Source organism: Monodelphis domestica, chromosome 1, assembly GCF_027887165.1.
Source record: "Monodelphis domestica isolate mMonDom1 chromosome 1, mMonDom1.pri, whole genome shotgun sequence".
NCBI classification, from domain to species: Eukaryota; Metazoa; Chordata; class Mammalia; order Didelphimorphia; family Didelphidae; genus Monodelphis; species Monodelphis domestica.
In genome coordinates this window covers 466,921,026-466,946,599 of record NC_077227.1, presented here as the reverse complement: position 1 = coordinate 466,946,599, position 25,574 = coordinate 466,921,026, and the positions used below count along the sequence as shown (strand labels likewise).

The 25,574-nt window shown below is 38.2% G+C and overlaps 1 protein-coding gene across 4 annotated transcripts in view; it reads left to right on the top strand.

The window, feature by feature from the left end:
- Positions 1 to 25,574, top strand: part of AK8 (adenylate kinase 8) — a 175,311-nt gene that overhangs the window by 123,041 nt on the left and 26,696 nt on the right. The window contains exon 12 of one of the 4 annotated variants that reach the window (XM_056812629.1): positions 20,619 to 20,676. The exons of the other annotated variants lie outside the window; for them this stretch is intronic. Within the exon in view, the coding sequence (XP_056668607.1) occupies positions 20,619 to 20,661 (43 nt within the window). The 3' untranslated portion in view covers positions 20,662 to 20,676. Of the gene's footprint in view, positions 1 to 20,618; positions 20,677 to 25,574 lie in introns of those variants that run through there. 4 annotated transcript variants of the gene reach the window in all.

Below are 25,574 nucleotides of genomic sequence, written 5' to 3'. Positions count from 1 at the left end.
AGTTTTTAAAAATGTTTTTTGTTCTGTGTCCCCCCTCCAGCCACTTCAGGTTTTCTTCTCTTTCTTTCCTTTAAAAAAAAAGTATTGTAGTCAGTGTGTATACAGTTATTGTTCTGCTAATATCACTTTGTACACGTCATATAGGTCTTTCCATATTTTCTTGTACTTTCTATATTTATCTTTTTTATGGTACCATAATATTCCGTTAAACTCATATACTATAATTTATTCAGCCATTCTCCAATTGGTGGATATATGGTCTCCATTTTTTTGCTATTAGAAATGTAACAGCTATGAATATTTTTGTATAGATGGGTTCCTTTTCCCTTATTATAATATTTTAGAATAAAGTCCTAGCAATGGAACGTTGAGTTAAGAACTGATCCTTTTTCTGACTCTTATTGGCAACCTGATTGCTTTCAAAAGAGTTTCCAGCAGCCTACAGTAGTTTCACTAACAATATGCCAACGAATTGACTAACAGACATTTATTAAGTGTCTACTCTATTCCAACTAGGGGGTGTAATGCTTAGAGCACTGGGCCAGGAGCCAGAAAATCCGAGTTGAAATCTGGCCTCAGACAGATTTTCAGTGTGATCCTGGACAAGTCATTTAATCCTGTTTGCCTCAGTTTCTTTGTCTTTAACATAAGCTAGAGAAGGAAATGGCTAACTACTCCAATATCTTTGTCAAGAAAATCCCAAATAGGGTCACCAAGAGTTGGATGCCACTGAAAAAATGACTGCAACAACTATTATTCCAACTTAGATGTTGGGAATACATAGTTGAAAATGAAAGTCACTATTCTCAAAGAGTTTATCTGGGGTAATAATACGTATATTTTTGTTATTATATATAAAAAGAATGCAAGGTAATTTGGAGGGGACTCTAGCAACTAGAGAATTCAGGAAAGACTTCCTTCAGAAGGTAATATTTGAGCTGAGCTTTGATGAGTTTGCCTGGACTGTAGGAAGGAGGAATAATAGAATAATATATAGCAAGGCAGGAAAATAGAGTGGAGGATGCAGCTAGGTGGCTCAGTGGCTAGAGATCAAGTTCTAGAAATGTGAGGTCCTGGGTTTAAATGTGATCTCAGACTCTTCCCAGCAAGTATGTCAATGCCCCTGACAGAAGGAGGGAAATTCAAAAGAGGAGGGAGGAGTGGGTGAGCTTGAGGGAAAAGAAATAGCTTCTGTTTTGGGGATCTCAGGCTTGGGGTGCTGCCCATTTTGAAAGGTCCAATATGCATTTGTTGATGTGGGACTGATGTTCACTTATGTTTAAAGGCTATGCTTCTCTGCAGCTCTATTCTCATTGAGTTTTTATTATTCTTTGCTGGTTTAAAAAATTTTTGTTTACCAATGTAATAGTTGTAAGATGATACACTGGGATTGTTTTGATTTAACTTTTCTGATTTTTAGGGAATTGGAACATTTTTTTATGCTCATTTTATAGATAAAGAAGATTGTCAAAATTCTATGAAACCAAATCCAGTGCGACTGTGAAATTCTTCTTTCTATTCATTCAGCAACCATTTCTCATGTACCTCCTATGTAAGGACCACCATACTATGCTAGAGAAAAAATATCAATAATGCACAAATCCTACCCTCACAGGACTTAGAATTTTGTAGGAAAATAGCATTTTTAATGGGTAGCTAGATGGTACAGTAGATAGAATTCCAGGTCTGGAATCAGGAAGACTCATCTTCCTAATCTGGCCTCAGACACTTACTGGCTGTATGACTCTCGGCAAGTCATTTCACCCGGCTGGCCTTAGTTTCCTCATCTGTAAAATGAGTTGGAGAAGGAAATGTCAAACTCCTCCAATGTCTTTGCCAAGAAAATCCCAAACAAGATCATAAGGAGTCAGACATGACTGAAAAATAACTGAACAACAAAACCTATATGTGCTATATAAAAATTAGTTGCTATGAATAATATTATTTTTAGACCCTTACCTTCCATCTTAAAATCAATACTGTGTATTGGTTTCAAGGCAGAAGAGCAAGTAAGGGTTAGGCAATGGGGGTTAAGTGACTGGCCCAAAGTCACACAGCTAAGAAGTATCTGAGGCCAGATTTGAACCCAGGACCTCCCATCTCTAGGCCTGGCTTTCAATACACTGACACACCCAGCTGCCCCCCTTTTTCAACCCTTTCCTTCCTTTCTTTCTCCTACAAATGGAGGTTCCACATTGTGCCCCTTTGCTAATCTTAGTTTTGAAATACCAATGAAATTCTTAGTTATTGAGAATAAACAAATGTATCTTTATGAAATCAGCAATCAAAATAGCCCAAGCTTGATATGACAGATCCACCTGATTGGATTATAATATAAGAGCCTTATTTTAGTTACCTGGGATATTCTCTTTTCAGTAGACTGTAGAACAACTGGCAGAGCCCTATGTAATTAGAAGGGAAAGCAATGTTACAATCTCCTAAGAAGACATCCACAGGACCAAAGGGAAAATTAAAATGCAAAGCAGGGAGATTTTGGGTGGGTGGGTGGGTGGGGACCATTTGGTCCTTCCAGGAAGCTTTCACATTTCAGCAGCTGATCCTTATGTGGATTAGGGATAATAAACAGCCTATTAATGGAGGCCTGAACTAGGAAATGGAGTTGGAATCAGCAGCAAAATTTACTGGCTGACGCAGGTTAATAACTCCATTACTACCAGCTCTATTCCTTAGCCATCTGAAGAGCTGGGTGTTAGCCTTATCTTACTCCTCATTAATTGAGCTAATAGAACCCCAGTGACCCTACCATGCTGCTATTATCTGAGAGTTTACCAGACATGGACTGGAATACATATCATTGACTATCCATAGATGCATCTTTTATATTGGAAGAAAAGAATTTTTTTAAGGATCAGTTATCTTAGAATCCCTTTAATGTTGGTTTATTACTTTTACCTATCCAAAAGGATCCTATGAACCATCCCAGGTGTAGCATTTCCAAATTGTTCCAGGAAAATGTATACAGCAAATACTACTTTGCCTGTTTAAGTCATTGAACAAAAACAAATTCTAATTTTTTATACTACAGATTTGAGCATGGCATTAGTTCATTAGCATATCTGGGTTCAAGGATTAAATTCAGTGAAAATGTTTTTCTTTGAAAAAGACACTGCTTTGTGTGAGAGTTTGACTACAGAACAGCTAACCCCAAAATTATCTTTTTCCTGATAGAGAAGACTCTTCTATCTTCCCCACAAAGCAACCCCATAGTTGACGATGTTGTCCAATCATTCAGTCATATCCAACTCTTCCTGACCATGGGGTTTTCTTGGCAGATACTGGAGTGTTTAGTCATTTCCTTCTCCAGTGTATTAAAGCAAACAGAGTTTAAGTACCTTGCTCAGGGCCACAGTATCTGAGGCTGGATTTGAACTCCAGGTGTTTCTGGCTCCAGTCCTAGTGCTCTATCCGCTGAGCAATCTAGCTGCATCATCCTATAGATATATGAAGCTAAAAAAGGATATGGTAGCCCCTTTTTTTCTGTAGTTTCCATGCCAATGAGTACCTTGCAGTCATATCTTTTTATGTCCTTTAAAAGGGCACTGATAGTACAGGTAGTTGGCTCAGTGAATAGAAAGTCAGACCTGAAGACAAGAGGTCCTGGGTTCAAATGTGACCTCCAATACTGCCTCTCTGTTTGACCCTGGGCAAGTCACTTAACCCCAGTTGCCTAGCCCTTACTGCTCTTCTCCCTTGGAATCAACAATTCTAAGATGAAAAGTAAGAGCTTAAAAAAATTTTTAAAGGACACTAATGTGTTTTCACCAGACTAGGGGTATGGCATCCCATAGGTTTTTACTTTGTGTTGGACTGTGCCATTGGATCCATCCTCAATCATTTCTTTTGTTTATCCCCTTGGGTCTTAATGAAAAGAAACTTTTTGATACATAAAGTCAGACTCATGCCAGTATGAAAACAGTCATCTACTTTGTGTGGCACCTATTTGCATCTACCACAACAAACCAATTGCTCTCAATTGAATTTGCTTTAAGGAAGAAAGTATTTGAAAGTTAGTTTGGTATCATCTAATAGAGTTTTTGTATATGCTATGCAAAAGATATGGCAAACAGACAGGAAAAGAGCATCTGTGGCAAACCAAAAAAGCTGAACTCTGAGAATGCTGATCTATTTATGTTGGGACAACAATAGCCAGGCTTAAAAATGTGCATTTTCACCTTCTGCCATCTTCCCTGCTCTTGAGGCCTTTACAGAAGAAGCCAGCATTTCCTAATATGATTTCAGAGGCTGCAAATGAAGATGGTTGTGACAGGCAAGTATCGGCTGGGTCAGCAGGCCTGGCGTCAAACAGTCAGCTGGAGCCCCCGGCTACAAGCCTCAAAGGTGAGAGTCCATGATGGTGATGTGAGGGCTAGAAATATGTGCCTCATGAAGTTGTAGCATTTTAATCTTGCCAGAAAGAAGAGCTATAATGGAAGAAGGAAATCTCTTCCATTATTTTCCTGTCTAGGGACTGTTGACATTTTACCACTTACTTCCAATGTTTGTGTAAGAAAAAGTCTGGTGAATATTATTCTGAGCAAATGTGGAAGGTCAGTCTTACTCTCCCTGGGTTAAAACTTAGTTTATGAAAGTCTGTAACTAGGTTTGTTGTCTGTCATTGAGAGCAGAAGAGCAATTACTTCTGAAGCAACGACAGCAAAAAATGTACATTACCTTTGAACTCCTTGCCTACAGCCTCCAAGATCTCAAGAGCAGAAAATACAGTGAATTCCATGGAGATCCCAGGGTATCTACAGATTTCCCCCATCATCCTGGATCATCTTGTCTGCACTGAGGACTGAGAGAGATGCATCATCCTGTGGACAAGAAACTTCAGGGAGAGTTGATAAGAATTGTTGTTCAGTCATTTTAATCATGTTGGATTCTTTGTGAGTCCACTTGGGGTTTTCTTGGCAAAGATGCCAAGTAGTGGTTTGCCATTTTCTTGTCCAGCTCATTTTACAGCTAGGGAAGCTGAGGCAAACAGGGTCACACAGCTAGTAAATTCAAATCTGGGAGATGAGACTTCCTGACTCCAGCTCTGTCCACTGTACCACCTAGCTAACTGAGGGCTGATAAGAATAAACACTCTTAAAGTGATCCTACCTGTACAAAAAGCAGACTGCATTAATCTGAGAATTAGGATTGTGTAGTTTAATCTTTATGAAGGTGTTTGTTTTATATCAAGTTTTAATTCAGTATTTTCTTGGAAAGCATTTTTTCCAGTTAAAGATTGATGATAGGAAATAGGATCATCATTATAGGTATTAGTGCAATACAAATAATACCTCTAATTTCTCTGATATTGTGCTCTTAAAAATTCGGGAACACTTAATAGATCCTAATTATGGGATTTTAATCTAGTTGTCTTTGTCCCTAAAGCACTGATTTGAGAAAGACCTCCACAAATCACTTAGCGTATCTTCAAGTAATCTGTTAAGGACAGATAAATTTACTCATTTAGAAGAAAAAGATTCTATTTTTGTCTGAGGTTGATTTTTCATTAGCTATCAACTTATAGTCACTGTGATAGTCAAATGAGAGAATAGCACAGTGTAGCACATAGTAGGAGTGGCCCATAGTAGGCATTTAATAAATGTTTGTTCCCTTCTGGTCCCTAAGATACATTTTATTATTTCAGATATTAATGATGAGTGACTAGTCACCAGTACAAGTGAGGCTAAATGCATCTATTACTTTTCTTGCATGCTGAAATGCTGGTGTAGTCCCTATATTGATTGATTCTTTAGTAGAAGTAGAAGAAACATTTGCATTAAGGGCAGTCTTGTAATCTTTCTTGCTTGCATGTAAAGAGTTCATAGTTTTCTTTGAAGCATATGCAACCTCATAATTTGCTTGCTAAAAGTTTAAGTTTTTTGTTTCCATATAACTTTATTTTAAAAATAAATATGCTCCTCCTTTCCCTTTCACACAAAAAAAATCAGTAGCTTCTTCCAAAGTTGTTGTTGGGATAATTACTAATGTTTGAACTGAATGGTCTGCCCATCATGAGGAAAAACCATTTTTTCTTCCAGGTCACTGACCACATGCCATTCTCAGGCTAATTGCATACATCAGATACCTGTATCTGAAGCTGTTGAGAGTCTTGAATGCGTGCCGGAGCTAAATTGCCCTAGAGATCAGTCATGACTTTGGAAGACTCTCCATGAATACAGCTCCATGCATTCTGGCCACTTGGCATTGCTACATCTTTGAGACTGATCATCAGAGCAGGCATCAGAATTAGAATAATTTTTCTTTTTTTTTTGTTATTTATTTGTTTTCAATTACATGTAGAAACAATTTTTAACAATAATTATCTGACATTTTGTGATTCAGATTCTCTCTCTCCCTCCCTTCCATACCCCCTCCCAATATGGTAAATAGCATGATAAATGTTATACCAGTGTAGTCATGCAATACATATTTCTACATTCCTCATGTAATAAAAGAAGACACATCACACATGTAAGGAAAAACTCATAAAGATAATGAAGTGGAAAATGGAATGTTTTGATCTGCACTCAGATTCTAACAGTTCCTTCTTTGGCTATGGATGGCATTTTCCATTGCGAGTCCCTTGTGTTATCTTGAAACTATGCATTATTAGTAATAGTTTAGTCCTTCACAGCTGGTCATCTTACAATATTTCTGTTACTGTATAAACTATTTTCCTGGTTCTATTCACTTCACTTTGCATTGGTTCATACAAGTCTTTCTAGGTTTTTCTAAACTCATCTTGTTTGTTATTTCATATGGCATAATAGTATTCCATTACAATCATAAACCATAATCTGTACAGCCATCTCCCAGTTGATGGACATTCCCTTGGTTTCCAATTCTTTGCTAAAAAGAGCTGCTATAAATATTTTTATGCAAGTAGGTCCTTTCTCCCTATCTTTTATTTCTTTAGGGTACAGACCTAGTATTTCTGGGTGAAAGGGTATGCACAGTTTTATAATCCTTTGGGTGTGGTTCCAGATTGCTCTCCAGAATGGTTTATATCAGTTTTACAATTCTACCAACAGTGTATTAGTGCCCCAATTGTCCCACATAACCTCCAACATTTATCATTTTCCTTTTTGATCATATTAATCAATTTGCTAAGTGTGAAGTGGTATCTCGGTTGTTTTCATTTGCATTTCTCTAGTCAATAGTGGTTTTGAATATTTTTATATGATGATAGTTTTAATTCATCTGAGAACTGCCTGTTCATACCCTTTGACCATTTATTAGAGAATGCCTTGTATTCTTCTTCAAAAAAATCCCTTACTTCCCATCTTAGAATTAATAGTATATATTGACTCCAAGGCATAAAAGTAGTAAGGGCTAGGCAATCAGGATTAAGTGACTTGCCCAGGGTCACACAACCAGGAAGTATCTGATACCAGATTTGAACCCAAGACCTCCCATCTCTAGGCCTGGATCTCAATCAGCCACCCAGCTGTCCTTCCCCTCTCCAGAATTCTTCTAAATTTGACTCCATTCTCTTTATATTTGAGAAATTAGGCCTTTGTCAGAGGCACTCGCCGCAAAAATTTTTTTCCCAGTTTTTTGTTTCTCCTCAAAACTTGGTTGCACTGGTTTTGTTTGTACAAAACCTCTTTATTTAATGTAATCAAAACTATCCATTTCACTTCTCATAATGTTCTTTCTGTCTTGTTTGGTCATACATTTTCCCCTTACCCATAAGTTTGACAAGTAAATTTTGTGAGTTTCCCTAATTTGTTTATGGCATCACCCTTTATTTCTAGATCAAGAATCTGTAACCAGCAGAACAATCTAGGCTCAAATTGAATTGCCACTGAAGACTCATTATACAATCCTCACAAAGTCTGTAAAATGGAAATAATAATAGCAGTTTGTAGTTTTCAAATCTTAAAGCATTATATAAATGCTAGTTGTTGTTAAATTATTGGGTTGAATGCTCATGGCATTCATACCTGGAATAGTGTGCCCTCAACTAGTAGCACCTGAGGGAGTCCTGTGAGCTCTCATGTTTCTTGTTCTCACTATCCATCCAACATCCAGGCAACTATAGTGTATCTTCCCCCCCCCTTATTTTTTATTTTTATTTTTGGTTTCAAATTCTTTCCTTCCAGTCCTCCCCCACCCATTGAGAAGGCAAGAAATATGATATCCTTGGTACATATGAAGTTATGCAAAACTTTAGCCACATTGTGAAGAAAAAAGCAACAAAGAGAAAGAGAAAGAAGCAGGTTTTAATTTGCATTCAGACAGAGTCCATCAGTTGCCCTATCTAGAGGTGGATAGCATTTTTCATCCCAAGTTCTCTTGAATTGTCATGGGTCACTGTGTTGGTCAGTCTTTCACAGTTGATTATCATCATAATATTAATGTTAATGTGTATGTTGTTTTCTTGGTTCTGTTCACTTCACTTTGTTTCAGTTTATATAGACCTTCCCAAGTTTTTCTGAAACTATCCCCTTCATCACTTCTTATATAATTTCACCAAAATTATATGCTATGTACTAAAAGTTATATACTATAACTGCTTCAGCTATTCCCCAATTGGGGGACATCCCTTCTGTTTCCAATTCTTTGCCAACTTAACAAGAGCTGCTATACATATTTTGGGATATATGGATTATTTTTGTTTTCCTTTGATCTCTTTGAGGTTTAGACCTAGTAGCAATAAAAACCATCAGTGTTTTATAATCATTGTATTCTTTTTTCCTTCTTTTCTTCAGGGTTTAGAATACTGATTCATATAATCTTATATTCATTTATAATCTTGAGCAGAGCAATAGGTTGCATCCAGCAGTAAAAGTTAAAGACAAACCAATAAGGAATGAGAGAAAATAAACACTTGGTCCCTGGACTTGCTGAATCAGTAAATTCAGACACTTTTTTATTCCTTGGATAGAGAATGACAGACTAACCTTTAACAGTGCCAGAGCACAGAATAGTTGGCATTTGATTCAAGCCCTGATGAATAGATGTCACTACTTTTAGCAAGCATGATGCCAGACCATTAACTTAAACTCATTTCCTGGAAAAAGGCAAAAGGACGAAGACACAAAGATGACTTGGAGAAATCATATTTGCTTTTCTTTACCCATAGGAGTCTTGGGGAGACTTCAGACTGTACTTCAATTTTCCATGTTCCTTAGAGGCATAAATAAAGCGCTGAACTGTTGAACCTTGCTTTGTGCTTTAAAAGCCTGGAGCTTTGCCAGATGAGGGTTGTAGATGTTTAAAACCTTGAAGAGCCTTTTCCTAAATATCACTGAAATTGTGAAAACTTCCTGCCCATACCCTTTTAGAAATACCACTTCAATTTTACTTTTCCTGGGGAAGTCCATTATAGTTATGGACAGCTCTTCTTGTTAGCAAGTTAAGTCAGAATTTTCCCCTCTATAACTTATTGTTAGTTCTGTTTCTGGGGCAAGGTAGAACAAATGTTTGCTGTTATTGACCGATCATTTTCATTCATGTCCGATACTTTGTGACCCCATGTGGGATTTTCTTGGCAAAGATACTAGAGGGGTGTGTCATTTCCTACTCCAGTTCATCTTACAAATGAAGAAACTGAGGTAAACAGGGTTAAGCAAGTTTGTTCATGATCGCACACAGTAAGTGTCTCCAGCCAGGTTTGAACTCGGATCTTCCCGACTCCAGGCCTGGCACTTTATCGCCTGAGCCAGATTTTTTTTTTTAAGTCCTACAGAAATCTGAAGGTTGCTATCATGCCCTCCCTCCCCTTAAGTTTTTTTCCACATGAACTGATAATTACATGTTGCCTAGGAGAGTCATTTATTGAGAAAAACATTGAGCCTATAAGGCCTTAAAATCCTTTTAAAATCCACATATGTTATTATCCTTGGAATGGACAAAGTTTTGAAGAACTATCCTCAAATCAACCCAATACTGCTTTAGAAAAAGAGCATCTGATGGCTTAGGGAATGAGACACAAGGCAAAGAAGTCTGGATTTGGAAAATATTGAAAAGTGCCCAGGAAGATAGATCCAAGGTTCTTTGGGCACCTGGGAGATACATATGGGGATCTGCTGCTTGCAAGTTAGGGTCACTGAAGATGGTTTTTATTCACATCACAGTTGTGCCTAAGTTGTATTTGGTTTATTAAACATTATTAAACATTAAACAATATATATTTATACCTGTATACATATTACTGTACATAATGTACATTACAGTATATACATTTTTAAATATATTGATGCAGTCAAATAAATATCTCAGCAATGATCCAAAGAAGTGTTTGATTCTTTTGAAGGCAGATCCTTCATGTTCTATCAAAAGCAACCGAATCCAATTCCATTTTCTTTTTTCTATTTCCAAGATTTTAGCAAGCAAAACTGCAGATCCTGGAACCTTAAAAAAATTGGGGGTTTTGTGGCTGTTGTTTTTTTTTCTTTGTTTTATTTTCCAAGCCTTGAGAGCCTGTCTTTATTGTTCATGTTAGGAAATTGCAGGCCTTGGATAAGGTAAGAAAGGTATAACTTGTTTTACGAAGTAAATAGAATTCTGTTCTTGTAGAACCTAAAACCCTTTTATTTAAAAAATTTCATTTTCAGTTCCAAATTCTTCCCTCTCCCCTCTCCCTCACCTACTTAAGAAGGCAATAAATACTATACTCACATGACGTATACATATATGAAGTCATACAAAACATTTCCACATTAGCAACATTGTAAAGAAAGGAAGGAAAAGGAAAGGAAAGAAAAAAAATCACTTCAATCTTCATTCCGAGTCCCAACAGTTCTTTCTCTGGAGGTCAGCATTTTTCATCACGAGTCTGTTGGAATTGTTTTAGATCATTGCACTGATTGAGTAGTAGCTAACTCTTATTTGGTTGATCATCACTACAATGTTGCTGTTACTATGTGTTTTCCTGGTTCTGTTTGTTTCACTTTTCATTAATTCATATGAGTCTTTCCAGATTTTCCTGAAGCCTTCCCCTTCATCATTGCTTATAGTACAATAATATTCCATCAGAATCAGATGCCATAATTTATTCATCATTCCTCAATTGATGGACATCACCTCAATTTCTAATTCTTTGCCACCACAGAAAGAACTACTATAAATATTTTTTTCTACTTATAAGTCCTTTTCCTTTTTAAAAATCTTTTTGAGAGAGAGGTATTTCTGGGTCAAAGGGTATGCACATTTAGTTCAAAATTGCGCTCCAAAATGGCTATATCAGTTCACAACTCATCAACATTAGTGTCCCAAGTTTTCCCCACGCCATCATTTGTCATTTTCCTTTTTTGTCATATTAGTCAATCTGATAGGTGTGAAGAAGTATCTCAGAATTGTTTTGATTTTCATTTCTCTAATCAATAGCTATTTAGAGCATTTTTTTTCTTGTAACCATAGTTGGCTTTAATTTCTTCTTCTGAAAATTGCATGTTCATATCTTTTGACCACTTATCAATAGGGACATGACTTATATTCTTACAAATTTGACTCAGTTCTATATATATATTTGAGAAATAAGACCTTCATCAGAGAAACTTGCTATAAAAATTTTCCTTCCAGTTTTCTACTTTCCTTCTAATCTTGGCTGCATTGGTTTTGTTTGTGCAAACCTTTTATAAACTAATGTATTAAAAATGATCCATTTTGCTTCCTGTAATGTTCTCTATCTCCTGTTTGGTCCTAAATTCTTCCCTTATCCATAGACTTGACATATCATATGCTTCCATGCCCCTAATTTCCTTTTGACATCATCCTTTATGACTAAATCATATGCCCATTTTGACCTTATCTTGGTATATGGTGTAAGATACTGATCTCTATCTAGTTTCTCTAAGATTTATCTTTCAATACCATAAGATTTTATTTTGTTCCAAAAGATGTCAGAACTCTCATCTTGGTATTTAATGTAATTTTCCTTTATTCACTTTCTTTGAGGCAGTATAGTGAAGTCGACAGAGCAATGGACTTAGAGCCAGAATACTGGCTATCAGTCCTGATGTCATGTCTTGTTTCTTCTCTGAGCCTCCAATGTCCTCATCTGTAAAGTGGGTGTGATCCCTTGACCAAATGGTTCTTGTGAAGAAAAACTCCATGAACTGTAAAACTCTCTAAAAATTCTTCTTACTGTTATTGCCCTGACCTTTGTGCATGGGGTTAAGATTTCTTCCTCTTTGTTCCCTCTCCTGCCCGCCCTGCCTGGGGTTCTGGTTGTTATTTTACCTTGTCAATGTTTTGTCTATATTTGCTTTGACCAGATGCCCCTCTTTGCATGCAGCCCTGGGACTTGTCCCCTCTCTCCTATCAACAATAATTAGCCTTGTAAGACTAATGGAAGAAATCGTGTCTAATTACCCTGTTGAAGGCCCAATTATGCTATTAACATTCGTGGACTATAAGCTAATGATGAGGAGAGCCTCTCATTTGCATAGCATTAAGTTAATTGAGCTGGAAGCTATGGGGCAGATAGGGGTGGTGATAGCAGGATCCTGTTACTGAATGGATAATAATGACCAGAGTAGGGCGATTCACCTGACAGCTTTATTAATTAACAGCTATCTGATTACCTAGCAGGAATGGCAAGTGGCAGTGGGTCAGAATGGCCTGGCTTTTTTTTTTTATGAGCAATGTGAAAACGGTACTAATTTTCTTGATAATTTGTGACCATGTCAGAACAGATCACAAAGATCACCTTGAAATCTTCTTCTTTTTTTTTTACAAAAGCCTCTTCCCATCCGTTCAATTTTTACTTGAATTTTCATGCCTTAAATATGTGTGTATATATATATATATATATATACACACATATATATCCCTATTTTTAAAAATTTTGCCCATTATGTCCAGATCAGGCTCTAAGTATGTTGACTCAGCATTCCTACTGTTGACTATTACGTTTGAATTTCAGAGTTGCAAGGGTCCTTGGGGGTCATCCATTTGATTTCCTTATTACAGATGAGAAAACTGGGGCCTAAAGAAGTCCAGGAACTTGCCCAAAGTCACACAAGGATCCAGGCCTGCAGACTTCAAGTCCAGAGCAGCTTCCAGGATGCCAAGTTTGTATGAAGGACTCACTTGGGCTTTATCCAATGCATTTATAAAGCAAGTATCTGCATGGGGTACAGTCCATGCCAGGTGCTGTGCCAAGTGTACCCAGCCTTCTACATCCTTTCCCTCTAGTGTTAACAGAGTGTTTCCAAAGAATCCAGAACATTGACTTTGACAAGTCTTGTCACATGGGCCAAACACTGCTGCCTTCCCTGTTCTCTCCTTTTCAGAGAACACTTAAAGGTGTGAGATGTTAAAAGATTAAAATTCCTTTAAAGGAATTTTCAGAAATGCTTCTGGTAGGGGCAGTTAGTAGCACAGTGGGTAGAAAGCCAGATCTAAAGTTGGGAGAATCTGGGTTCAACTCTGGCCTTAGAAACTTCCTAGCTCTGTGTCATCCTGGGCAAGTCACTTAATCCAGAGCTATTACTGGGACACAAAGTAAGGGTTAAAATATATTTTTTTAATGCTCCTGGTTTTCACCATTTTTGTTCATTCTCTTCCTGTGACCCTGCAGAATCTGAATGTCTTTGATTTTAATTATGACACTGACTTCAAGAAGAAATAAATAGGGAGAATTTTCTGTCCTGAGGTATGCGGGTATAATTTCAATAATCAGGTTTTAGGGGATGGGGTGGAGAGGAGGGAAGATGTGTGCATGATCCACTACTAAGTTTTCAACAGCTCCATCATTTTCTTAAGTCCATGGAACAGTAAATCAAGACTTGATTTGTATTTGCTAATTTTTTGAGGTGTGAATGCTTACATTGAGCTGAGGTTTCTTCTGGTGTGCTTAAGGACTTGTCTCTTATTCTAGAGTAACAGACATTTGACCAGCATGTGGTAAGCACATACCATATGTAGAATCCTTTCTAGGCACTCAGGAAGATACAAAATTTAGCTAGGACCCAGTCCCTGGTGCCCTCATAATGCTAGTAGGGGAAGAAGACAGAGTTGCACACAACTATAAAGGACATTATCTAACAAATGCATTACGGAAGATTAAAACCAGGGGCTCAGTGAGGAAGGAAGGCCATTACTGACTGGAAGAGATCGGGGAAGGGTTCATCAAGGAACTGGGCTTTTAAAGAATGGACAAGAATTCTAGAAATTAAGGGGGAAAGAGCCCTTCCAGGCATAAAGACTCAAATGAGAATAGGCGGAGAAGTGGGGAAGTATAGGGGAATGTCTAGAGAGAGGACAAGTGGCATGAAGAGGACTTACTTTTGACTAAAACACTGAGTATTTGAAAGGGAGTAATATGAAATCATCCTGGAAAGGTCAGGGTGTCAGCTTATTATTGAGGAAGTTGAATGTCAGCAAAAGAATCTGAACTTTACTTGAGAGAGAGCCATTAAGGATTTTGGAGCAGAAAAGTGACATGTAAGAAATATTGTTTTGGCATTGGTATGGATGATGGGAAATGGGGAGGGGATGGAGACAGGAAGATTTGTTAATATGTGATTAGGTTTATTAAGCTGGACTAGGATGGTGGCCCTGGGAATGGTCAATAGGGAAATGAGCACACATTAGATGAGGCAGAGAACCAATAAGAGCTGCTGATAGGGTGTGAAAGGTATTGAAGAAGGAAATTGTTATCAGAGGCAGAAATAAATGACTTGGTGGGGTTAGCCACATCATCTATGAGGTTCTTCTCACCTCAATGTTATCTTCATGTTTCACATGACCTCCCCTTTGATTTTTTTAGACTGGACCTTTGATTCCATTCTATAGGGAAGTCCCAGTGAGGAGCCTCTTCTGCACTTTATAGATTTAGAGAACTTACATAGAGGCATGGAGAGGTTATATCTTGCTCAGGATTGTACACTTAACCAATCAGTGTTAAAGGTCAGGACTTGAATTCAGACCTTCCTGACTGGATAGAGGTAGACTCTATTCAAACACCACATTTCCCTTTTGATTTTAAATATTTGGTATAAGGTGGGTCCATAACTACCCACTGTTCTTTTTGCACTCCCAGCCAATTTTTTCCTTTCACTGATATTTATGACTTCTATTCTTCTGTCCCACTAGCTAATTGGCATTGGGAAAGTTACTTTTCCTTTCTGAGGTTCCTATCTGTAAAATGAGAAAGTTAGACTGATTTCTTTTATAAAAATTTTTGTTGGTGGTGCTATATGTTGTCATTTTTTTTAACATTTGACTTTACAGAATTCTCTCAGCATCCCTTTCTCTTCTCCCACCTACAGAGGCATTACAAATTCCAAATTCCATTTAAAATGTTTTTTAATTTAAAATTTTATTAATTAATTTAGAATATTTTCCCATGATTACATGATTCATGTTCTCTCCCTCCTCTCTCCCCTCCCCACTCCCAGAGCTGACAAGCAATTCCACTGGGTTGTTCAAAATCTATTTCCATATCATTCACATTTGCAATAGAGTGATCATTCAAAGTCAACATCCCCAATCATATACCCATCAAACCATGTGCCCAGAGATGGGTGGTCCTGGGTTCAGATTTAGCTTCAGACACTTCCCAGCTGTGTGACCCTGGACAAGTCACTTAAACCCCCGTTGCCTAGCCCTTACCACTCTTCTGCCTTAGAACCAGTACCCAGTATTGATTCTGAGATGGAAGGTAAGGGTTTGAAAAAAAAATTTTTTTTAGTTCTATCGATGGATTCAGTGGATTGTACTAAAGTATATTATGTTTAGGGGAATAGCAGAGCCATGGAATAAGCCCATTTCACCAATGGCCGTGATGCAGGTGAATTTAAACACTGAGAAATAGACCTTGAAGGTGTGGGGCTTTGTGACACTTAACCACAGGGAGGCTACCCATTTCTATAGAAGGAATGATTATACCACCTAAATATATCCTTATATAGGACTCTTTTGCATATTGGGGTGCTGCAGTGACTTTCAGTAACTTGTATTTGGAATTCAACTTGAGAATATTATACAATTTTAGCGCTCTGAGTAGCTGGGTAGAATTGGAAAATAACAATGCTCACTGGGAAGGAGGCAAGTCATACCCATATTGACTGCCTTCTTCAGGAAATGAACCTTTTCTGGGGTTACGGCGTTTTCTTCTGTTAGGTGGAGTTTTGGGACTGACCTGCTATTGTGGTGTATTGTGGTAGCATTTAGATCAATAGGAAAGAAAATAACTTGCTCTAACTAGAAGAGAAAATACACTTTACACACACTATATCTCATTTGATCCTCACCACTCTACAATAGACCACACTATTTTCCCTAGGACACTGGTCTCAAATTCAAATAGAATCAGGACCACTAAATCACATATTGACTTAGTTTTAAAATGTATTGTTATCAATGTCATAGTATTTTTATTTATTTTGTTAAATATTTCTCAATTGCATTTTAATCTGGAGTGTGGGCCTTGTGTTACACACCTCTGCTCCAGAACAATAGTGCTTGGCTTAGGGAAGTTGTTCCAATGTCTGAAAACAAATAAAAAGTCATGAAAATTCAATTTTTGGAAAAAAAAAAAAACAGCAAAACCCGGCAGCTGAGATATACCACTTAACAATGGTTTTGGAAACCCAGGAGAAGCAAAAACATCTTCAAAGTGGAACCACTTTTCCAAATCAGCTATTTTCCACAGTCACCAGGAAAAGTCTGCTAGGGCTTTGGACAGGTCCTTTGACCTCTCTGGGTAAAACTTTCTATCTATAAAATGAAGGCATTGAATAAGGTGATTTTTAAGGCCCCTTCCAGCTCTGACTTTGAATTTTCTTATATGACACCTTCCTTTTCCCAGGTCCATCTTAGTTTTAACATAAAACGTTAAACTGGTTCCCTCAATATAGAATTTTCTAAAGGCCTTTCCAGCTCTAATGTATGTTTTACATTCAAATTCTTCACTCATGCTTCTGATATTCTATGAGCTTCTTAACCCCTGGTCACCAAGCAAAAACCTGGTGGCTCTCTAGGGGTAGTTGACCCTGAATATCAGATAGAAAAAAAATATCTTGGTTATAACCCTAGACTCTCTTCTACATTTTAAATTTTATTTATTTTCCCCAGAAAACCCTTACTCTCTGTCTTAGAATCAATACTATATATTGGTTCCAATGTAGAAGAGCACTTAAGTGACTTGCCCAGGGTCACACAGTTAGGAAGTATCTGAGGTCAGATTTGAACACAGAACCTCCCATATCTAAGCCTGACTATCCACTGAGCCCCCTCTATTGTACATTGTGATTTATTTTGACTCCTATAGTTAGGCAGGCATATTGGACTGGGAACTGATGCCTTAGTTGATACAGGATGTCAGGCTCCTGGTATTTTTACCCTCTCCCCCCCCTTTACTCTTGCTATTAAGAACTTTTCCTGAATCTTTGGCTATAGATTCCATCAAAAAGTTTCTTCATAATCACACAGTCTCTCTGACAACTCGGTAGGATCCATGAATTCCTTCCGTATTACCAGTTAAGAGTGGTGACCGCTAAGCCCGCTGGCCAGAAACATCAGTTGCTCTGGGTACTCTGCACAGACTAGTTCTCTTATAATCTGTCTGGAGCCCGTTGCAGCTGCTATATAATACAGACAAACAGAGTGCCAAACTGGATTTTGATGGATCAGAAATTATGCATTTAATTCACAGTTGGTAGAGAGTGCTCATAAAATCTTGATCATGATAGAGAGGATAATAAACATTTGAGAACATAAATATTTCGGTAGGAAATGACTTTGTGAAACATTTAGTTGTTGAGTAATAAGAAGAACAGAGAAAATCAGATGAGCAGAAATCTCTAGGTACCAATCTGATGAGTTATGAATGCTGTGATGATAATGATATTGAGAGAGCCATTTTATGAGCGTCCTGACTTTAATTTGGCTTACACAGACTTTCGCATATGACATTAATAACTTCATTGCATAAAGCCAAATGCTCATAACTTTGCCATTTGACCTTCAGAGTTCTTTTTCAAAACCATGGTATGATTGCCCAGCAAGGTTTTAAGCTAGGCTAGATTGAACTGTTGTGGGTGAGGTGTTGGTCAGTCAGTTGAGAACATTCCTCAAACACCAAACTGGGTACTGGTCTCAAATCAGGGCACCCAATAGGGCTAGTTTCTTTTTTATTGAATTTTTTTCAATCACACGTAGAAATAATTTTTGACAATCATCTTCTAAAATGTTGTGATACATATTATCTTCCTCCCTTCCCCCTCTTCCCAGGGTGGGAAATAGTCTGATATAAGTTATATCAATACATACCTCTGTATTCCCCATGTTGTAACTTCAGACATATACATCACATTTGCATGAAAAAAATAAAGTGAAGGATGGCTAGCTTTAATCTGTAGTCAGATTCCAACAGTTCCTTCCTTGACTGTGCTTAGTGTATGTATGTGTGTGTGTTTAAATCATGAGTCCCTTAGAGTTATCTTAGAACCTTATTTTGTTGATAATAGTTTAGTCCTTTATGGTTGATCATCATACGATATTTCTCTTACCATATACATGGTTCTCCTGGTTCTGCTCACTTCTTTTTGTATTAGTTCATATAAGTCTTTCTAGGTTTTGCTGAACCTATCCTGTTCATCATTTCTTATGGCTCACTGGGGCTAGTTTCTTGGACATACTAAGTGAGGATGCATTTTTTTCAGAGAAGCTGTCTGGCAGGTAGAAAAAAGAGTTAGAAATTGGAAATCAAGGGAGAATCCACTTTTGGTTCTTTGAATATCCTAGGAATAGCCAAGGACAAGAGTGGGATTATTTTAGGAAAGGAGCAATCTTTCTGTCACCCTTTATTGCTGTAGTTTGAACCTACAAAGATAGATTGAGTCAGGCTCAAGACAGGGAAGATTATTTCACTTGGTAAGAAAATGTACTGCATTATCCCTGCTTCTTGAACAATGACTTTTTTGGTGGTTTAGAGACCTTTGTAGAGAAGAATTCCGTTGTCCACAACTCAGCAGGTGAATGTGTGTATGTCAATGTGTACACACACACACACACATAATACATACATAGACATATATCAATGTATATATACATATAAAGATATAAATATCCAAGATGTCATTTACATGTATAATATAAAACATATTGTATATGTTATATTATTATATTTATGGAGGACAAGGGAGCTAATGTTCTCTCTTTCCAATGAGAACACAACAATGGGAAATAAGCATAAAACAAACTAAAAAGGATTTAGATTAGACATGAAGAAAAAGTTAGTAGGGGATCTAGGTGGCTCAGTGGACTGAGAGCCAGGTCTAGGGATAGGAAATCTTGGGTTCGAATCTGGATTCAGATGCTTCCATGCTGTGTGACCTTGAGCAAGTCACTTAACCTCCATTGCCTAACCCTTACTGCTCTTCTACTTTGGAACCAATACACGGTATTGATTCTAAGGCAGAAGGTAAAGGAAGGAAGGAAGGAAGGAAGGAAGGAAGGAAGGAAGGAAGGAAGGAAGGAAGGAAGGAAGGAAGGAAGGAAGGAAGGAAGGAAGGAAGGAAGGAAGGAAGGAAGGAAGGAAGGAAGGAAGGGAGAAAGAGAGAAAAAAATGCTTAGAAAGGTTTGGGAGACACTGTAGATAACTACTAAAGAGCTAGTGGAACGAATCTTCTTTCTTGGGAATCTTTAAGAATAAGAGACAGCTCTCCCTCAGATGAGTAGAGTGTACTTTGGGCCTGAAGAACTGGGTGATTTCTGAGGATCCTTTTTGACTTCCTAATCCTATTCTGTGACTGGCCTAGAAAATTATTTGTAAGTCTCAGTATCCCAGCTGAATACATTGCTTTAAAACTAGACTGTCTGGTGGGAAGAGTATTAGAAAGTGTTTGGGCAGCAAACTACCTGGCAAGGGTGCCAGCCTGTGCCAAAGGCAGACCCCACAGCAGTCTCTCCTGGAGTGATTCTGAGTGTTCCTGCTAGAGCAATGCCCAAAACCTTAGACTGGCTCCCGAAAGGAGCTGTAGGCCAAGGGAACAATTCATGAGATGCCAGAGACATGATGCTGCTCCAGGTCCTTAACACATGGAAAATATGAAAAACCCTTTAAATATTTTAGATGACCGAGTTGTAAAATCCAAATATTCTGGCGCTACAGTGAATGCTCCTGTCAGCTGAAAAGGGAAAAGAGATGATAAAAATATCAGCTGGGAATAGCTAATCAGGTTAGAGGTGATGTTTTGGCTGTAAGGCCTTTTTTTATGGGTTGGAGAAAAATAGAATCAGATTGGAAAATGTCGGTCCACTGCATTTGACAGATGCAGTGGTGATGGTGGTGGTGGTAGTGTGTGTGTGTGTGTGTGTGTGTGTGTGTGTGTGTGTGTGTGTGTGTGTGTTGGTCTGCATTTTGTTAAAATTTGTCTTTGTGCAACAGCATGGGGAATAAACCAGCAGTCACAAGAAATTCAGTTAGCAAGAGTAATGGGAGTTGAAAGTTTGACCTTTTGTGATGGAAATTTGATACCAAAAAAGACTCTTTTGATAAACTCCACATCCAATCAGATAGAGAGGATGTCTTGATCTGTTTCCTCATTTGCATGCTGACTGATCTCATTTGAAAACCCAATCATTCAGAAATATTGGTAAGTCAACAAAAAATGTTACAAGCTGGGCTCTGTTTCATCTTAAAGGTCTCCTAGATGTCACCTTGTGGTTTTCACTCCAGTAAGCTGATCTCTTCTTCATGGGTCCCTGTTTGTATTGGCAGTCCTGCTCCAACATATTGAAATGCAAATAGCCATTTCCATACCGAACCGAAATATATCTTTGTGATTGAGTGTATCCAAGGTGCTTCAAAAGCATCAAAGAACGTAATTCGTGCTGTGCTTCTGATTCTCTGACATTGCCATATTCTGATGTCTCCTGTCAGCTGTTGCCAACAGAGATTTCAATGTGAGTTTACCCATCTTCTCTTTTCTTTATTCTACGTAGTTTTCGATGTGCTGAGTGGATTCTTCAGGGCCAAGAACTAACCCCTGTTGCAGGTCATTTAGCACTTCTGCTGAGGCCTAGGAGTTCTCATCTTAAAGTATAGGGCTGGCCTCTAGGAAAGAAAAAGTGCAAATACTTTTCCAGGCCTTCCAAAATCCTCTTTCCCCAAGGGAATCTGGATCCCCCCCCAGCAGGGGCTGCTTCCACCACTGTCATGTCTTGGAGAGTTATGGCACACATATGCAGTAGAGAAATCACACAAGTCTGTTTTGCCAACCTATATTAGGCAGGCTCAACACTTTTTAAAATGCCCACAGGATAACCTAAAACAAACACCATCTGGCTTTTGAATGCGTTCCCTTTTGTGTCCGGGGCTGTCCTATAGAAATGAGTGTATAAACATTTGTGTACTTGCTGGTGCATACTGATACGGACTGTTGAGGGCCTGACACATGCAAATAGGCCCCACCATGGAAAAGGAGCGATACACACAATGAGGATGAAATGAGAAGGATCCAGTCAAAAAGTCCTCAGCTTTGATAGTGCTGAAAGACAGTCCCAGTTTGATTTCACATAAAAGTCCTTGGAGACTCTTGTCAGTTTCAAGCTCTGGACTCAGAGTTTGGGTTTTAAATTTCCAGCCTGACTGTCCAGTTGAAAGTTTAGTAAAGCCTTATCTACAAATTCAGGTTTCCGATCCTAGGCAATGTCCACTTAGGGAGTTTAACCCAGGAGTATCACCTTGATAAACGGTTTAACCTCGATTATTTTTTTCCCAGCACATTAATTGAGTTCATTCAGTACATCTAAACTGCTGAGTCACAGGTAGGAGTAACCAAAAAGGTATCCTTATGACGGATCTACTCTGAAGATAAAGAATCTAAGGCAAGTTTCAATTTGCACTCATTTCCATTAGGCTCTCACCCCAGCCACTAAAGTTTTAGGCTTGCTAAATCTCAGAAAGGGAGAGGTTGGGTGGTGGAACCCAGAAACCCATTGATGAAACTGGTGACAGGGGACGTGTCTAAGCACACAGTCTGGCTACACTGTATTTTATGTAGTTATGTTTTGGGGAGATATAATTTGACTTGTAATATATCTGAATCTGTCACAGTAAGCCCTATAACAAAAGAGATGTATTGTATTTAGAAAGTTGAGTTGAAGATGATTTCATTCATGAAATGAAAACTTGCTATAATGATTTTTGATATTAATGCATTTCGATTTTTTTACCACCATCACTTCCCTGTAATCTCCATAGCACATGCCTTCACAACAACAACAAATCTAGTTAAACAAATTGTTAATAATTTTTCAAAGTGCAGGAGGCAAGGGAGGTGTAACTTTGACTGATGGTGCTGCTCATTGACATCTGAGAAAAGATGGAAGTGGAGAGGATGAAAGCGTTGATAGATGATCAGGCAGATGAGAAGATGAATGAGAACAGAAGGTAGATTGGGGAAAGAAGTTTAGAGGGGAAGGAGAAGATAGAGGAGATAAGATAATATAGGAGGAAGGAGATAGACGCTAAATGGCACATAAATACAGTCAACAGCTCTGCCCTTTTGAAAATCAGCATATATTTATAATTTTTTATATCACATTCTTAAGTAACATCCCAGGCAAATTAGAAAACTGGTTACATACCCTTAGCACCATCCCAATTTAAAAAAAGCATCTCTTAAAAGTCACAACTCATCACTAAAAAGACTTCTTAAATTCCCATCTTATAAAGTCTCCTTGAGCAAAAGAACTGATCTGCAGGGTGTACCCGAAACGGAAATTCTTCAAGAATAATCTGAGTGACTTAAAAATAGGATTTTCTGAGTCCTCCATGATATAAGAAAATAAAATATCAAATCGCTAATACTGGTTGCTAAATATATATTTATATATGTATACATACAAATACATACACATACATATACACACACTCACCTACCTGATAGCTGCAACTGTAGTAGCAGCCTAAATGTCTGCATTTGGGGGGGAGGGGGTGGCGCTTGGTAGAAAAAGCTTTTTACCTACCTTACCCTAAACCAGAAAGATCACAACATCTTTTCTGTAGCACTTATTTATGTGGTTAGTCATAAATTGGTCTTTTCAGGCACACCTGAGTATATAGTGAAATTTCTACCACTGGTGACAACTTTGAATGGATGAATGAGACATTAAAATGCACAAAGGGCAATTAGTTCAGCTATCAGATGCTATATACACATGTAGCACAATTAAGCACTAGTGAAGGTTAATATCTGAAATGAAAAAGAATAATTAAACAATTTATGAATCAAGTCTTTGTTTACAGGTTTTTTGAAAAGGCTAATTACACCTTTTCTATGACTTGCTATAAACATTTTGACTAAACTTGGGTGCCTTTTGTGAGCTTCAAGTTGTAAAAATCAGACATATGTAGAAATTTCACCATGGCATGCCCCCCAAATCCCCTTGCATTGATTACTGTAACAAAAACAAAATACCAGGAGTACATGGATGTGTGTTGTGTCTAGAGTTGACAAGACACATTTAAACAGATTTTTAAAAAATAATTTTGGGCATCAGATCAATTTTGGAATTTATTCATGACATTCACACAATGACTTAACACTTTCATTGGCTTTTAGTTTCATTCTCAGTTTATTTGGATGAATCGTTTGTTAGTATTTGAAGGCATCCTCATTCATTCATAATACCCATGGTGACATTGCACATTGTGAGACAACTTGTTAGGAATTAGGGTTAGGGTGCTTTTCTTCCTCAGATATGTCATGTCCTTGTCCACCTTATAAGCTATTTTAGGGTGAAGTGCTTATTTTATCATATACATTGTAGGGGGTCTTTGATATTAGGAGAGTTGTTGGAGATGATAGATACTAAACTACAACCCCAATGCTTAAAGCAACTGGTCTGGAAGAGTAGAACTAGCTTATAGCTGCTCTGACTTGATTAAAGAACCTTTACCTTCTCTGACTTAAAGGAAAGGAAGTTGGAGGGGTGGGATAGGGAAATACTAGAAGAATGCAAGCAAGACAGAGGGCATAGGAAAAAAGAAACGTCCCACTGATAATTTGCCCTATCTTTGAAAAATATAGTACTTGACATGGATGCTAATTCTCACAAAATTTAAAACGACTGTGTAATCCATTACCTCAACCAAAGTGTATTTTGAATGAGTCTAACCTTCACAGTTCAATCGTTTGTTACATTTGAGATCCCAATCTAAATCCAGTTATCCCCAAGTAAAACATACAGATAACAATACTCCTCAACTTCTGTTCATTATTGATAAAACCACATTTTGTGTGCCCTCCTGCTCCTCCCACTCCCATTCAGGGATTGCTCTGAGAGTGCTTACACCAGTGGGGAAAGAAGATGATACAACTATTATTTCCATATAGTTCTAATTCAAACTGGTGATCAAATAAGTGGTTGTAACTACATATATTCCTTACCAAATGGGAAGGCATCCTTCCAGACTTGACTGATTTCTAATTTTGTCAGTATTATATATATTTAAAAAAAAAAGAACAAGAAAAAGTTCTAGGCCTCTGGGCACTGTTAACATAGCACTCACAGTTCATATGAATCCGAGGTTTCCATCCAGAATGGATCTTGGAGGTCATCTAGCCTAGCCCCTTTCCTTTTACAGAAGAGAAATAAGTGAAGTTTTAGAGAAGCAACTCAGCCTGCCTGCTCAGATTAGATGGGATGTGTAGCATCTTCTGGAAGATTTAGGCTCTCTTGTATAAGGAGAGGGAACCAGGTCTCGGGCACCCCGGGAATAGATGAGAGTGACCACACTTATTTTCTTAGCTGTAACTACTTGGATCTTTCCTTATCGAAGAGCATACCTATTTGGAAGGAAGATGCCAGGAGCCCAGATGATCAGAGTTAACTGTGTTATTGAAATTAATAGTTTATCGATGCTGGGGTCTGTCAGTCTAGGATGTGCTGGGGGAAAAAAAACAACACAGCCTGCTGTCGAGTTCCCTGTTCCTTGCAGAGTAAACTGAAATTGTTGGTATAAAGAGCGAACATAATGTGGCAGCTCTCTAAATTAGACATCCCACGTTCTCCCAGCTGGGAAATCAGCTGCCTTCATCTCTTATGTACTTCAGCATATGGAGTCATGTAAGTAAAAGCATTATATATTTTCCCTGAGAACCGGGATAATTCAGCTCGCTCGCTCTCAGAGCAATTCTTTGTCCTCTCGGCTCCTTCCTTCCCGGTGGCAAACCAGGGAAATTGCTGGTGGTAGAACGTGGCCTTGTCACGTGCAAGGTTTTTTTAAAACGTAATTCGTGAAGTACTAGATGACCCTACTTTACAGATGGGCAAATCGAGGCAAGCAAGAGAGGGAAAGAGCGAGACAGCTTGCATTCGTTGTCTGCCGTTGCTGGAAGTCACGAGCTCAGGGTCAATTAAGGAAACTTGCCCAGCCTTCTCGGACCACTGCGCACAGGCCAGCCGCCCCCCTCTCTCACCAAACCCATCAGGCGGCCACTTCCCCAAGATTTTCATTGTTAAGAAGTCTGCATAGGGAATTAGCGGCCTAAAGTTGTAAAAACAAAAGAGGATCGAATGCTCAGCCTTCTAATCATGTAATTGCAGAGTGACATTTAAGGCGGCGGGCTCAGGTTAGGTGCTCCCTCCCT